The 15,370-nt window shown below is 41.8% G+C and overlaps 2 protein-coding genes across 2 annotated transcripts in view; one reads left to right on the forward strand and one right to left on the reverse strand.

The window, feature by feature from the left end:
- The window catches only part of CDC123 (cell division cycle 123), a 30,328-nt gene extending 26,697 nt beyond the window's left edge, over nt 1–3,631 (reverse strand). The window contains exons 1-2 of the mRNA XM_063397042.1: nt 3,436–3,631; nt 1,519–1,590 (exon numbers count right to left, since the gene is read on the reverse strand). Of these exons, the coding sequence (XP_063253112.1) occupies nt 1,519–1,590; nt 3,436–3,509 (146 nt within the window). The 5' untranslated portion in view covers nt 3,510–3,631. The remainder of the gene's footprint in view (nt 1–1,518; nt 1,591–3,435) is intronic.
- On the forward strand, nt 3,601–13,658 carry NUDT5 (nudix hydrolase 5). The gene is made up of 7 exons (XM_063397043.1): nt 3,601–3,737; nt 8,146–8,235; nt 10,212–10,279; nt 11,069–11,121; nt 11,775–11,882; nt 12,430–12,525; nt 13,501–13,658. The coding sequence occupies exons 2-7, from the start codon at nt 8,173–8,175 to the stop codon at nt 13,641–13,643; spliced, it is 531 nt and encodes a 176-aa protein (XP_063253113.1). The 5' UTR covers nt 3,601–3,737; nt 8,146–8,172; the 3' UTR covers nt 13,644–13,658.
- The last annotated feature ends 1,712 nt before the right edge of the window (nt 13,659–15,370 follow it).

The following is a 15,370-nucleotide window of genomic DNA, read 5'->3' on the forward strand; positions in this document are numbered from 1 at the left end:
TGACACAAACAAATTTTGAACTTGTTTTTTTTTTCAATAAATTCAATTTAAATTATGCTTTGCCTCCATACTCCTTTTCCAAGTAAAAGATTCATAAACCTTGAGTATCAAATGTTGACCTGTGAATTTCTGGCTCTGAAAAGAGAATGTCCTCACACTCAGCACACAGACAAAAGAAGATCCTATGCAAAGTGGAGAGTGTAGCAAACAGGGCAAGGTCAAATGAACATCCCTGCCAAAAGTCAATTCTTAGCCAAGCTGAGTCTCTGCAGTCCCTCAATGCATTTCCATAGGGATTAAACCATCAATCCAGTTTTTGAGATCTGGAGGTCAGACAGGGTTGCACTGAAGGTTAGAAGAAATCTGGACCTTGACTCCAAGAAGATCACACTCATTTATAGCTAAGAAAATTCAACTTAAGAGTAAAAATGGTTTCTAAAAGGAATTTTAACTGCAAACATCTTAAAAATGTAATTTAAGTCAATCATACAGCTGTCCATTACTCCACTGAAGACAGCAAAATTGGAGAACACAGCTGTTAAGTCAAACCCTCAATTTCAGCTTTTCTGAGGGCTTATTAAAATAAACAGCTGCTGCTAAATAGATTGCACAATTCTGCAGAAGCAGGTAACAATACTATTTCTGATTCAAAATGGCTTAAAAAACAATTCTAATTTTCTGGATACCCTTTAATAAGAAAAAGAATTTAGAAATTAAAAATTAAAATTTAAACCCTTTCATCTTTACAGGGCATTTAAACAGCTTCAATTCTTGTATAAATTGATACCTGATAAATCAGACCAAGCTCCCTTTCACTCACAGCCTCACTGGTTGCTCTGCAAGGGGCAAACTAGCAGTTAGGGAATCATGGAGTGAGGACTGATTTCTGAGTTTGATCATTAACAAGATGCATGCAGCAACCATTTCACAGGGAAACCACACAGCGAGATCCTAGGCAGAAACAAAGAGCAAGGCCTGTGTTCTTAGCAGCTGTTCCTGCTGCTTATCCACCCCATTCCTCTCCATCCAAAATCCTGCCATGGATGCACATACAGGGCATTCAGCTGTGTCATATGCATGGATTACCCATATGCAAATGATTATGTAAAATGTTACTAATTATTGAGTTTGTATAGAGCTTTTTTTATTGAGAATTAAGCTCAGGTAATGTCACTTCACCCCTGGACAGGTCAAGCAAGTGAATTGGACCCAACCAGATCCAAAGAACCAAACACAAACTCAGCAGCTGAGCATCCCAGAGACTGCTACACCCCCCAAAGAAAGGTGGAGAAAAAATGAAAGGACTGTGCCCACTTGGTCTAGAATGAATTGTAGTTCAAGGATTTTAGGATCTGCTTCAGGCACCAGCAAATCCAGCTCTACTAACAACAGTCAGCCCATTCACGTGCTCACACAGTGTGAGGTTTACTGCAGTCACACTGGTCATATTTAAAAACTCATTATGCTCAATACAAAATGGCTTTAATACTTGGAAGCTGGGGAGAAAACACACTTTACCTTCCAGAAACCACCAGTGTTCCATCATCCAGCAAATATTCTTTCACATTCTCTGGCAGGGGAAGTATAACACTGGAAGAAATGTGAAAATCTCTTTATTACCTTATTATTACTTCTATAATAAAATCCTAGTAGAATGAAAGAATTTGGTTTTTTCATAGCACATACCTCAACAATACTATGTTTTATTCTCTAACATTAAGGAAGAGAATTCTCTTTCACCCATCTCTCACCCTCACCCAAAAAAGCAATGCCCATTTTCCCTCCAGGGAAGTATAGGACAAAAATTTTAGATGAAATACACAAAAAATGCCCCACTCCTTCAAAGCCCTAAGAAATTACAAGTAAAATTGTGTGCAGCTTGCAAGGAGAAAACATGTCGCTCAAACTAAAGGTTTTCCTTCTGAAATTCAAATCAAAATTTGCCTATGCCACCCTAAATGTTCCAAAAATGCAGGACTATCACTAAACTTACCAAAAACAAGCCTGTGTTAAACGCTAAGAAAGATAAAAGATGAAATGCTTTGATTACTAAAAGCATGATGTCAGCACTTTTTGATCCAACAGAGCAGCTATCTTGACTTTGCTAAGTAGTTCTTGTAAGTGTCTCATGACCTGCAGCAGCACCTCAGAAACTGCAGAATTTCCTATGCCTTCCAGAAATACACAGAAACACCAAGCTGGCCACTTGGGTTGGATCTAATCAGTCACAGTTTAAGCAGGAAAGTGGGAACAGCAGTGTGGATAGGAGGATTTGGATAATAGGAACAGTGTGGGTATCTCCTGACACTCAGCATGGAGTCCCACCAGGAGAGCAGGGAGCACAGGGGTACCTGGCCTGCCCCAGGGCTTCCCAAAACACTCCCTTGGGATGTAGAGACAAGACCCCAGCTCCTGGGACTGCAGCTGATGGCTCAATCAATCCTTCATCATCTCCACCTCTCCATCTCACCCAACCCTGCCCCAACACATGCTCATTTTTAGCCCACAGAATCCCAGAATGGGTCAGGTTGGAAGGGACCACAGCGCTCATCTGCTCTGGCCGCCCTGCTCAGGCAGCGCCATCCCAGAGCACACGGCTGTGTCCAGACACTTCTGGAATATCTCCAGTGAGGGAGACTCCACAGCATCTCTGGACAAGCTGTTCCAGTGCTCAGTCACTGCCCAGGACAGAAATTCTTCCTCAGGTTCAGGTGGAACTTGCTGGGCATCAGATTCTGCCCTTTGCCTTCTATTGCTGGGCACCACCAAGCACAGCCTGGTCCATCCTTTAGCACCCCTTCTTTAGATTTTTACATGCATTAATTAAGTCCCTCTCAGGCATCTCTTTTTCCTTCCAGTACCTGAAGGGAACTTGCAGGAAAGATGGAACAACACTATTTACAAGAGCTTGTAGTGACAGCACATGGGTTCAAATTGAGAGAGAGAGTCGGTTTACACATTAGGAAGAAATTCTTTCTTGTTAGGGTGGTGAGGCCCTCGCACAGATTGTCCAGAGAAGCTGTGGCTGCCCCATCCCAGGATGTGGCCAAGGCCGGGTTGGAAGGAGCTTGGAGCAACCTGGTCTAGGAAGGTGTCCTTGCCCATGGTAGCAGACTGGAACCAGATGATCTTTAAGGCCCCTCCTAACCCAAACCATTCTGTAATTCTCGAGGCTGAACAGGCCCAGTTCCCTCAGCTTTTCCAGTCCCTTAATCATGCTCGCAGCCCTGCACTGGACCCATTCCAGGAGCTCCGTGTCTCTCCTGCTCTGAGGAGCCCAAAAGCGTTCAGAGTACGCCAGGTGAGCCTGAGCAGGGCTGAGGGGAGGGCAGGACACTCTCCCTCGCCCCACACTCCTCCCCAGCCTCGCCCCACACCGCTCCCCCCCGGCCCGCACCGCCTCTCCCGGCCCCCGCCGCCCCTCACCGCCCACACCTGCGGATGGTGACGGCTTTGAAGAGCGGGTACCACACGGAGAACTGGCAGTGCGCCACCTGCTCCTTCTTCATCCTCCTCTTCCTCCTCCTCCTCCTCCTCAGCCCGGCCGCTCCGGAAGCTCCCGCTCCGCCCGGAACCTCCCGCGCAGCTCCGGGCGCCGCCCGGCGCCATCGCCGGCGCACAGGGCCCGGCTCCGCCCCCGCCGCCTCAGCGCTGCCGGCGCCGGCCCCGCTCGGCGGCCGCGCCCCGGAGCGTCCGCAGCGCTGCCTTTGCCCTGCCCTGCCCCGAGGAATAGCTGAGTAACGCGTTATCCTTTGAGATTCTGCTGTCCTCCCTGTGCCCGCGTGTGCCCTGCATGTAGCTGTTTCATAATCTCATAGGATGTTAAGGGGTTGGAAGGGACCTTAAAGATCCTCCTGTTCCAATCACCCCCTGCCGTGGGCAGGAACACTTCCCATGAGACCGGGTTGCTCAAGGCTTTGTCTGACCTGGCATCCACAGCTCCCTGGGCAATCTGTTCTAGTGTCTCACCACTCTCACAGTAAACGATTTCTTCCTAATATCTCACCTAAATTTCCCCTCTTTCAATTTGTTCCCGTTACTTCTTGTTCTATCACTACAGTTCTGATGAATAGGCCCTCTCCAGCTTCCATGTGGCTCCTTCAGGTACTGGAAGGTGCCCTGAGGTCTCCACAAACCTTCTCCAATTTTCTCAGCCTTTGTAGCAGAGTTGTTCCAGTTCCTTATCAACTTCTTGACCCGCTTTGGACTTGCTCCACCAGTTCCATGTCCTTGTTATGTTGGGGACACAGAACTGTGCACAGTGCTCCAGGTGGGCTCTCACAAGGCCAGGGGAGAGCGGCAGAATCCTTGGATGCAGCCCAGGACACCTTTGGCTTTCTGGGCTGTGAGCGCACATTGTCGGCTCGTGTTTTACCAACCGCTCTTTCATTTTTCATTTTCTTTCATTTGTTCAGTCCCAAGTTAAGCATTAACAGAGCAGTCTGGGGGATTTCTAAGCCCCGTGGTTCAGCTGTTGTGTCTGTGTGTCCCCTGCATGGCGCTGTTCCTATGTGATCTTTCCTCCTGTGCTCTCACGTCTTCCCTTTGGGGATGTCTCCCCTCAGCTGTTGGGGAGTTTGATAACACCTTGGAGCTGCCTCTAACCCTCTTCTGCTTGTGTGAGATAATCCTTGTTTGCTCTGCAGTTACTTGTCCATATTTTGTTTGGCACTCAGTGGGTCATCTATGCTTCTAGATAACCATGATAAAAATGAAACATTCTCCCCCTACTTTTCTCCTTCTCCTCAACTTAGTTGCTACTTAATTGATGTTGTTTCTAGAATCATAGCGCTAAAGTGCAAGTAACAAGTTTAAAGTACCAGAGGAGTTTTTATTGATGTGTATCTTGGAGTGCTGTTTGTTAAATCGTGCTTAAAATGTTGCCTGTGTCTCTTTTGCACACCCTTTATAAGAACATTTGTGTTTTGTTTGACCTGGAGTTTGCCATGGGATCCCCACCCTCAGTGCTGAGCTTCCATTAAATCTGGTTGCTGTCAGCTGGAATGTGTGTTTGGATCAGAGAATGTCTTCTGAAAAGTGATTTAGGAAAGCTAATCCATCTAAATATTAATATTGCAGTATAGGTCTGGTACTGATTCACAGAGCTCAGCTGACTTAAGATTTTAACTGTTGGGAAAGATAATTTGGAAACTGTAGAATGGCTGAAGGCTGCCTTGGAAGGAAGCCACTCAATAAAGGAATTAGGAATGGGAATAAAGTTACAGGTCTTATACATGGCATGGCTTTCTCAGCACAGAATTTGATCTCAGTTTGAAATAAGTGGAAGGAGCAGCATGATTTGCAGCAGTACACTGTAACACTGGGCACAAAAACTCTAGGCAAAGTAGAAAACATTATTTTCCCCCGTAATTGATAGTTTGAGTGCTGTTGATTCATGTTAAGGCAGCTGATGAATGTGGGCACTTTGACATATTCTTAGGATTGTGTTTATAACCATTAAAAATGTGTATTCTTAGAGCTCATGTAATCCTAAATCAGGCAGCCAGGTTCCCTACATTGAATTTTTAACTCAAATGAACTCATATTTATATGCAGTGGGAATTTTATGAGACAGAAGAACTGCAAGACAAGGCATGTTCTGAAAGCTAAATAGGCCTTTAGAAACCTCACATTTTAGTGTTAAATTTAATTTTCAGTTGCAGCTAATTTTGTTTATGAACAAAAGATGTTGCCATCGTTGACAGCATGACTAACATGAGATGCCAGAATTGCAGCCTGCGTTTATCCAAATGGTCTTTCAGCTTTCTGACAGCAGAAATTCTCACTCCTATACTGCCAACTGAATCTGGACAAAAATACTTTTTGGTGGAGCTTTTAAAAATGTCACTATACGTAGAGTTACTGCACCCACTTGTGGAGGAGACCCAAACTACAGAAGCTGGGATAGATCAGCGTTCCCCTCTCTTTGAAATGTTCACCCATTTTAGGTTTTAGTGATAATTCAAACCACTGAAACTGTATTTTGTTGTTGTTGTTTTAAGTAGCAAGTTACCACTGAATCTCTCAGGAGAGAGCAAGATGTGTTGAAAACAGGTTCTGCCATGAGATGAGGTTCTAGTATTTTATTTTCATGATACAACTATAGTAATCCATGTTTGAGAAGGATACACTGATATTTCTGCAGAAGGATTAGTGTGATCAATGGAACAGGATTTCCTGTGAGGGGAGAGTAAAAGAGGAAGACTTAGCCCAATCCCAAGACAACTTTAACAAGGCTATGGTTTACTCTCTGCTTCTTTGATATATTTATATTGACAATGCAAAAGGCTATAAATCTTTCCAAATGTAAGAGGTGAATTTGCTGTAGCTGGCTATGTAAGGTTTTTGTGTTTTTAAAGACATCACACAGATCCTCCTTTGTTTCTCCTGGGCTGTGCTTCTTTTGCATACATTTGGTGGAAAGCCTGATCTTGTGTTTGAGAGTCTCAGCATGAGACCATGTCCAGATAAAACTCTTCAATCCTAAGAGAAGGGAGTTCCAAACATTGGAACAGCTGACTGAACTGGAGTGGGATAGAAACTGGAGTATAAGCAACTGAACAATTTTTCATACATATAGTGGTAAGGTAGATAATAAAACTATGCAGTTTTGAAAGGGAGCTTCATTGCTTTAAGAGACTATTACAGAACATATTTTCAAAGGAACAGATTTTGGTTTAACAGGTCAGGGTTTCTTTTCAAGACTTACATTACATAAAACCAACCTGCACATTTTACCTCTATGACCTACTTCATCCAAAACCACTTTTTTAAGGCTTAACAAAGAGCCTGCCTTGTGTACAGACCAGGGAAATGGTTTCATGGACTTTAGTTTTACTCCTGCTGATAAACAGAAATATTTAGTTCCTTTTAACTACTTCCTGCAAGTAAATGTCACTCCAGTGTGTAAGAAAGCTGATTGTTCCTCTTTCGTGTTTCACAAGTGTGCAACAGATGTTACCATGAAAGGATAAAGATGAAGTAAAAAATGAAAGTGCAGAAGTTGGGTGTGACAGAGAAGGTTTTCACACACTTTGGTACTGTTCATTGCTAGAGACCACACAGAGCCTTATTAATCCATAGTCCATAGCTGAAGTCATGGAAAGATTCTTTTTGACTTTATGGAAAGTTTATGACCATCAATGCCATGGGTGATCGAGATCTTTAAGATTATCTCATCTCTCCTGGTGTTTAAACTGATTTGTTTCTTTTCTCTGGCTTTTGCTTATGATTCACAATGATTTTCAGGACTTCAGAATTGAGTTAATATCAGAGATGGTTTCCCTGGAATAAGTTCCTGTGCTGAAAGTGCCCTGTAGTTCCACAGTGACACAGGGTCAGTCTCTAATACTTTTTTTTTTCTGCTGCCTGCTATGTTTAGGCTGGAACTGGATGGAGAGAGTGCATAATTTCACTTTCCTGGAGATGCTAGCTGAGGCACTGGGCTGCAGGGGCAGAGCCTTGCTTTGGGCATTTTTTATTGCATTTTAATGCATTTTTTGCATGGTGCTGGGCACATCATGCCCAGTAAGAGACTGACATGCCATGGTCACACCAGCCCCACGTGCTGCACAGACTTGCAACAGACAGACGTGTAGATTTTTGACCTTGTTTTTTTTAGTGGAAGGGTTGAGTCATTTACATGTTTATTTGTGATGTAAGGTGGAGGTAGGTTCTAGTTCTGATTTTTAAGAGCAGGGAGTTTTTACCACTGAAGTCCTCTTGGTAGAAGGTTTTTTTTACACTTTGACAGAGGAGTGCACAGTCCTGTTGTCCAGACACTGTTTACAGAGCATTTCACCCAATTTGAAATGGATTAATTGTCTCTACAAGTGTCTGACATTTGAATAGTTAAGAAAAATAGTTAAGAAAAGTGTCTTCAGCCAGCATAGCTACCTGACAGCTGACAGGACTATGAAAACTACGCAAGTCAGGAATTTGACCCAAATTCACATTTCTCCTTTGAATTATTCAACTCTGAAATCACTGGGTGGAGCTCAAAACATGAATTGAACTTGCCATCACAAGTCCCTGACTTTCTCCAACAAGCTATATTTGTTAATTTACACTGCAGAAATGAACCTTTTAACTTTACACTGAAAGCAAATATTGATTTTGTTTCCTATATATCTGGACTTTGCACAGGAGGAGAAAAACCTGACATTCCTGAAAATGGCAGCTGAGACATCCACAGAAGTTGCAAAAACAGCTAAACAATCCGTCCTTAAGGAAGAGGTACAGCATGCTTGGGTTTGACATTTTGTTGTTAAATAACAATTATTTGTTTGTGAGTGCAGAGTACAAAATGCTAGAGTCTGTATGTTCATAAAAACCTATTCAGTAGACATTTCTTCCTGATTGTCAGAGAGGTTAAAAGATGTGACACTCCTCTTTATTGAAATAATTATACAAATTATCAATGAGGGGAGAGAAACCTACAGTGTTGCATTATTTTAAGCTGCTTCTCTATTTTTTAGATTTTGTATCTGTTTCTTGTATTGTCTCTTCAGGAGGTTTTTCAATGTTCAGAAATAATGTAGATAATCTCTGAGAGACTTTACAAATTGGTGGGTTATGAAACTCAACAGCAGTTTTCTCTTTCAGTTTTCTGTTTTTTAAGCTGGTGAACCACCAAGGGTTAGGATTGTGCTACATTATATGTTTTCTGAAAGGATTTGAATTTAGATAGTTGCTGTTTCAAAGACATCAGTAAGGAAGTAGTGAGAATAATATCAGTCCTAAGAAAGGATTCTGGAGGTACTTCATTCTTATTAGAAGCACTTTCACCCTAAGCTGCCTTTATTTGTTTCTGTTCCCTTTTAAGTGAACTCTTAAAAGTTAATCTTTGGTGCTAAGGCAGGTTTGGCAGTGTCCTGCTCTTGTTATAACACAAATGTGGTTTCTTTTATTTGTTCCTCATGGAGTGAACACTCTTGTAATTTCTTCCAGGTACCAAGGCATAAGGGAAGAAGAGATTTGTTTGGATTATGTTTTTTCTCTTGGGCATTTTTTAAATACAAATATTTCACAAGCATAAAGGATTTAAATTTTGTAATTTTTTGGGTTTTCTATTAAGAGCTGGGCTTTTTGCAGGCAGCATTTTCATTTTATCCTCTTTAGTTTGGTTTTGTATAGGTTCTTTATGGTTTTCTTTGGTTTGCTGTTGTTTGGGGGTATTTTGTAATGTTTCTTAGTTATTATCTTTTAAAACAATATACTCTTTGGAATCACTGGAAATTTGTAATTAGATCTTATATATTTTAAGCTATTTACTTTTTTCAATCATTTTGCGGGCTTAATACAGAGGAGTCTTTACCCTCTTTCTGCCAGTAGCTCTTATATCAGAAGTGATTCTGTAACTGTGCAGTAACAGTGTGGTCTGATGCTGGAATATGTTCCATGAAAGTAGGAGTTGATTTTACTTCATTCTTCCTTTTTCTGGGAAGGCACATTTATGTAGTTACATACAGATGGGTTTTGCCCATCAAAGTAATAGACAAAGCAATAAAAAGAACTCATTTTAAAACAAGTTACAGTAAAAGAAGACTAATATCTAAGGATTTTTCTCTTTTAAATTAGTTACATAAAAGAGGAGGAAATATCATAGGGAAAATAAACTCATTTAGTCCAGAAAAGACATTTAGTCATGGTGTTCATGCCAAGCACTCACTGAGCAGCTCTCAGAATCCTAAAGGGGCAGGTATAGATCACTCTCACAGCTGCAGAAAATAGCACTTACACAAAGCCACAGTCTGGGATCAGGGCAGAAAAAGTTTCAGGGTAGTTTGGTTTTCAGCGTTGTATTCTCAGCTTTTGGGCTGTGCTCTCTGCTAAGGGGGCACTCGTGAGCACCAGTGTAGCTAAGTCTGTGCAGCCCAGAGACCTTTTGGCAGCTGATGTATTACCCTTGCAAAATCCCACTAAAAAAGGAGGACTTTGCACTACATAAAATTTCACTGAATTCATCAAAACTTGGTTATAAAACTCATGTTAAGAGAAGCTACTGTCTTGGGGTTATTTTTTTATTCATATTCAAAAATTTAGAGCAATTTTTCTTTTCTGTATTAGGGACAGGAATGCTGTTGCACATTCCTGCATGTGTTGTGATACTGCAATTTGTCTTCAAAAGAACCTAAAAATACTTGTGTTGTTTCTCCCAATTCTTTCAGATTAATTTTATAATGTATTTAACAAAGAATTCTTTATTTTAGGTAATCGTAGAAAGACAATGGTTGAAGCTTGCAGAAACAACTTACACTGATCCCTTTGGGAAACCCAGGTAATTGCTTCTCTGGTATTCCACATTCCCATGGTACAGACTGGCCCCAGGCAGAGAACATGAGCATTACAAACACATCACTCCAAACAAGAGCTGTTCCTTGTGAGGTTCCTTCAGAGTTCCTTGCTGTTCAGAAGAGGAGAGAATCTTACTGCAGCAGATGTGCAAGCATTGGGATTGAATTTGGCTCCTAAATCCTCTTGGGCACACTGGACCTGGATTGTGCTGCATTTCCAGTTCTTTAGAAAGATGCTACACAGAAATTCTAGCTCTGTGACAATCAGAGAGTCCATCCTGTGGTTTTTCTGATTCTTCACTACAGGCTCCTTTTTCTCTGCTGGTGGTTGGTGCTGGATCTTGCATATTATTGACAAATTAATGTCCTCTTGTATGTAATAATTTCTATCCAATTCTTTTGTACTCTTCAGTTTTGCTGTATTTATGTAGGTGTTACAACATGGTTTTAGTTCCCTCCCCTGAATGTGTTAGGTTCTGTACTGATTGCTTTCTGTAGTAACTCCCAATCTATCAGCAGAGTATCCTCTTAAAATTAGCAAGATTGGATCTTCTGTGTAACTAAAATTTAATATTTTCTCTCTCCCCCCTTAAGCAGGCAAAAGAAAACTATGCTGCAGACATTTTGCAGTGCCAGTGTATCTCAGGGCCTGCCTATGGCCTGCTGCTTCTTACAGGACCTCACTGTGTGATGGTGCATTTTGCTTTAAATGAAAGTAATAAGAGTGGATGATAATTTACATATTCATTTGGGTTTTTTCTCTGTTTAAACAGAACTTGGGAAACTGTGAAGCGTACTGGCAACAAAAAGGGAGTTACAGCTGATGGTAAGAATTGGTGGCTTTTTCTGTTTGCATTTTTTCCCTGTGAAATTCCTTCTGATAAGCTGACAATGCAGATTTCGAGCTGATCTGTTCCTGAATGAATGAGGATGTGGAACAGGTGGCTTGGCAGAGCAGGCTGTACCCCTGAGCTAATGAAATGCTAACTAAAGTGCTGAAGAATCAGAACCTTACTGGTGGGATTGCTTGCCCAAGATCCTCATGTTCATTTTAAAATGATGGGGCACTTCCAGAGACATCAGGGGTGCCCTGACACAGAGCAGCTCACACACTGGTGATTGGGTCTGCTGTTAGGGGCCAAGGGCTCAAGGGGCTCTTTGGGACATGATTTAGACATGAAGAGTGTAGTAGAGAGTTCCCTACAGAGGCTTTCAGGCAGTTTCTGTAGGCAGGAGAGCCCTTCCCTGAGGCTCAGTCTTCCTTGGTATGTGTGCCTCCGGCTTGCTGGGGAGCTTTGAAGATCTCTCACCATGCATGATATGAGAGCTTCAATTCATCATCCAGGATTCTGGGGCAGGCACCAAAGCATTTAATGCTCAGAGTAGCAGTGAGTGGGTTCCTTTCCAGGTCTGGCACTAAAATCTCACTCTCTGCCACACTCACATTGCATGTGCTTGTGTCTCCCATGGCTGTGGTAGGTGTAGCAGTGATAGCAGTGCTGCAGAGAACCCTGCACTACGACTGCATTGTCCTGGTCAAACAGTTCAGGCCCCCAATCAATGGCTACTGCTTGGAATTTCCTGCAGGTAAGTGGCTGAAACACTGGGAGGAGTCACATATGGTTCAGTGTGTTTAGATGTGCCTGGAGTATCAATCTTTATGTATTTTATAGGTTAGGCTTGGTGATCTCCAAGGTCTTTTCCAATTTAGTTGATTCCATGATCTGAATGAAGCTCTACCTGGAAAACCATGCTGAGCTCCACATGCTATTCCAAAACAGGAATATTTGATAATGAAAAAACCCAAAAAAACCTTGGAGTTTGGGAAGATTGGAGAAAAATTCCCTCCACTTCTCCTTTCTCTAAGAGTCAAAGCATTCGGCTTCTTTCCCTCATGAGAATATTTAATGCCATTTTTGGGGAAGGCAGCATGATTCTGTAGATAATTGGTTAAGGATGTTGGCAGCAGCATAATGAATCCAGAGACTGGAATCCTTCCTAACACTTATCCCTCTATAGAGACAGAGTAGTTAGGATGTTTCCACTCTTCCATAAAGCTTGATTAGCTCTCAGGATGGATATTGCAGTTAAGTGGGAAGCTTTTAATTGTTTTTGTGTATTATGTGTCTCCCAGGCCTCATTGAGGAAAACGAGTCAGCAGAAAGTGCTGCCCTTCGAGAGCTGAAGGAAGAGACTGGGTACAAGGGGGAAGTCATTGAATGTACTCCAGGTCTTTGCTTTTTCTTATTTTTTCCCACCAAAACTAATTCTGTCTTGATGGCTGCTCTAAATGTCTGAAATGCTCTAAACCAAAGGGAAAATCCAAGCAGCAAAGCCTATGCAGATTAGCAGGGTAGCATCTCATGGCTGTAAAAGTGAAACTTTGGTCCCTGATGTGAATCAGTTGCTGAACTTCTGTCTGAAATAAGTTTGATATCTGTAGGGAGGAAATTGCTATCAATAAGGATCCTTTACACAACACCCAATTATTCAAGCTGTGATTTGGTATTTTAGTGTAAAGGTCTAAATTGCTGGACTTCTGTGAACAGCATCTGTGAACTTAGAAAGAAAGAGCTGCATGATGCAGAGGTCACCCTTCCATCAGCCATGAGGAGGTGACAATACTTGTGGAGAGGTGACAGTACTCAGGTTCTCCAGCTGGAAAGGAGGAGAGTAATGGGAGTAAATTCAGAGATCCTTTGGAACATGATTGTTCCAATCCTATGCTTCCCACATAAGATAAAATGAAGGCAAAATGAGGATCATAAATCAAAGTTGAGAAGGTAGGTGAGGCAGCTTAGGATTTTGAGGAAATGTCATTGCAGTTGAGTCTTGTCTCTCAGTTATAGGGTACAATTGCATGCTGGGGATTGGGAGAGGTTGGAGACAGGTGATGGCAAAATTAGACTCCAACAGACTGAGGAAGTCTGTAGGGATAATTTACAGTAAACCTTTAGTCTATTGAATGGCAAGTAAATTTGGCTGTGAAAACAAGTCTTGCCAGAGATCTGTAAAAGAGCTGAGAGTTACAGAAATTACTACTAAGAATATCTGAAGACAAAGTTTTTGCTATTCTTACAGCAGAAATGCCTGCCATATATATATTCTATTGTCTCAGATACATTTCTGTGGAAGCTTTTGTTAAAATGTCAAGGGGCCTGACTCCTGCTCTGAAAAATGAACCTCTCCTTGTGCTCGTTGGCAGCTCTGTGCTTGGACCCAGGAATGTCAAACAGCACAACGCACATCGTGAGCGTCATCATTAATGGAGACGAGGCTGAGAACACAAGGCCTAAGCAAAACCTTGGTGAGTCTTGTACCAGTTATTTGAAAATTTTGAGAAGATAACCAAACAATGGGTTTAAAACAACCCCACCACTGCATCTCTTCTGTCCTAGCTGATTTTGATATTGCACATCCTTCCAATCACATCCTGCAGTCTGGATGAGCAGAGTGTCTCTGCTGAATTCACTGGGGAAGCTCAGATGTGAAGTGTCAACTGTGGCACACTCAGAATAAAACATTTTGGTGCCAAATTTCATTGAGGGCCATGAGCACTTGTGAACCTAGATACTGCTCTCAGTTGTAGCTTCACTCTGGAAGTAATTGCACTCACAGTCAGCCATCAAATGCTTTTTAATTGTAATCTCTAGTGTATTTCAACCCCTTAACTCACTGCTTTTTTCACTTGCAGATGATGGAGGTACGTAATGTGACTGTGATCTCATTGACAATAAGGGCAAGCGTGATTCTTCGTATGGCAAGTTTTACTTAGAAAAAGTCAGTTAAAACTGGTTTCTATTTGTGCTTGGGTCATCTGACCCTAGTCAAACGTGCCTGAGGTTGACTTTGGCCTTGATGCAAATTCCTGTGGGGCATTATTGCATCAATTATCTTTCCCAGTATTGCACCTATAGCACCAGTCTTTCAGGAAATACAGATTACTGACCCCCCAACAGCTGTACGTCAAACCCTAAAGACAAGAAATCCAGAGAGACAGTGGAGGGGTAAACCAGCATAAATTAATTTTGAACAAACCCTTAGAGATGGTTTGGTCTTGAAATGCATCTCCAATCCATTTCTGTACCAGGAGAAGCCAAACAAGTTTTCTTCAACAATTTATTTTTGATTCTCAAAAGGAAGGTTTCTCTTTTTGGGATTCCTATCCTTCATAGCTACCAGCTACACTTTTTTCCCAACTGTTTTTCCAGCTTCTTTCTGCCTAACATGTTTTTTAGTAAGCCCAGTCACTGCCTTCCCCCATTTAATTGACCTTTTTTTGATATATGAAAGCTCACAACTTATGGATGGTGATGAGTATTCAGTCATTTTCCTTTCTAAACTGCAAGAAACAGGAAACAGAGGTAAATTTCTCTACTGTTCACTAATTTAAGGATGTGTAACCCTTTTTTCTTCTCTCCTAGAATTTGTGGAAGTTGTTTCACTTCCAAAGAATGACCTGCTGCAAAGGATTGATGGTAAGAGCTTTCAGACACGTTAAATGCACTAACATGAGCTTCAAGAATCCCTTCTCTTCTCAGGGCTCCTCATGTCATTTCTCACCCTAGCATACTGTATGTTAGGCAAAAAACATGAGAGACCTGGCCAGGTACGAGTCAGTGATAGCAGGAGGAGTTTGCAGTGTCTGGAATCCTACACATCTTCATTCTAGCAAGGACTTACATTTCTGTAAAGGTGAGGTTTTAACATCATCTCAAAATTGTTTTATTTTCAGAACTAGTGGCAGAGGAACATCTGGCAGTAGACGCCAGGGTTTATACGTACGCGTTGGCTCTGAAGCGCGCGGCAGAAAAACCGCTCCAAGTTCCTTTTATGAAGTTCTAGAACTGGACAATGAGAGATTTAATTGAAAACTGCCCAAGTTGGATGGCTTAGAAGAATAACTCTTTGTGTAATCAAGGTCCTTTGCTTAACATGTAGAGCAAAAAAAGTGTTTGTAGTAACAGTTCTGGTATTTTTATTTCGAATTATGTAACTGACAAAAGCATTTTTTTTCTAACTGCTCTATCAAGCCTTGACAGAATATCCATAATAAAAATACTGTTTAATTTTCA

The sequence above is a fragment of the Prinia subflava genome, chromosome 4, assembly GCF_021018805.1.
Source record: "Prinia subflava isolate CZ2003 ecotype Zambia chromosome 4, Cam_Psub_1.2, whole genome shotgun sequence".
Taxonomy (NCBI): Eukaryota; Metazoa; Chordata; class Aves; order Passeriformes; family Cisticolidae; genus Prinia; species Prinia subflava.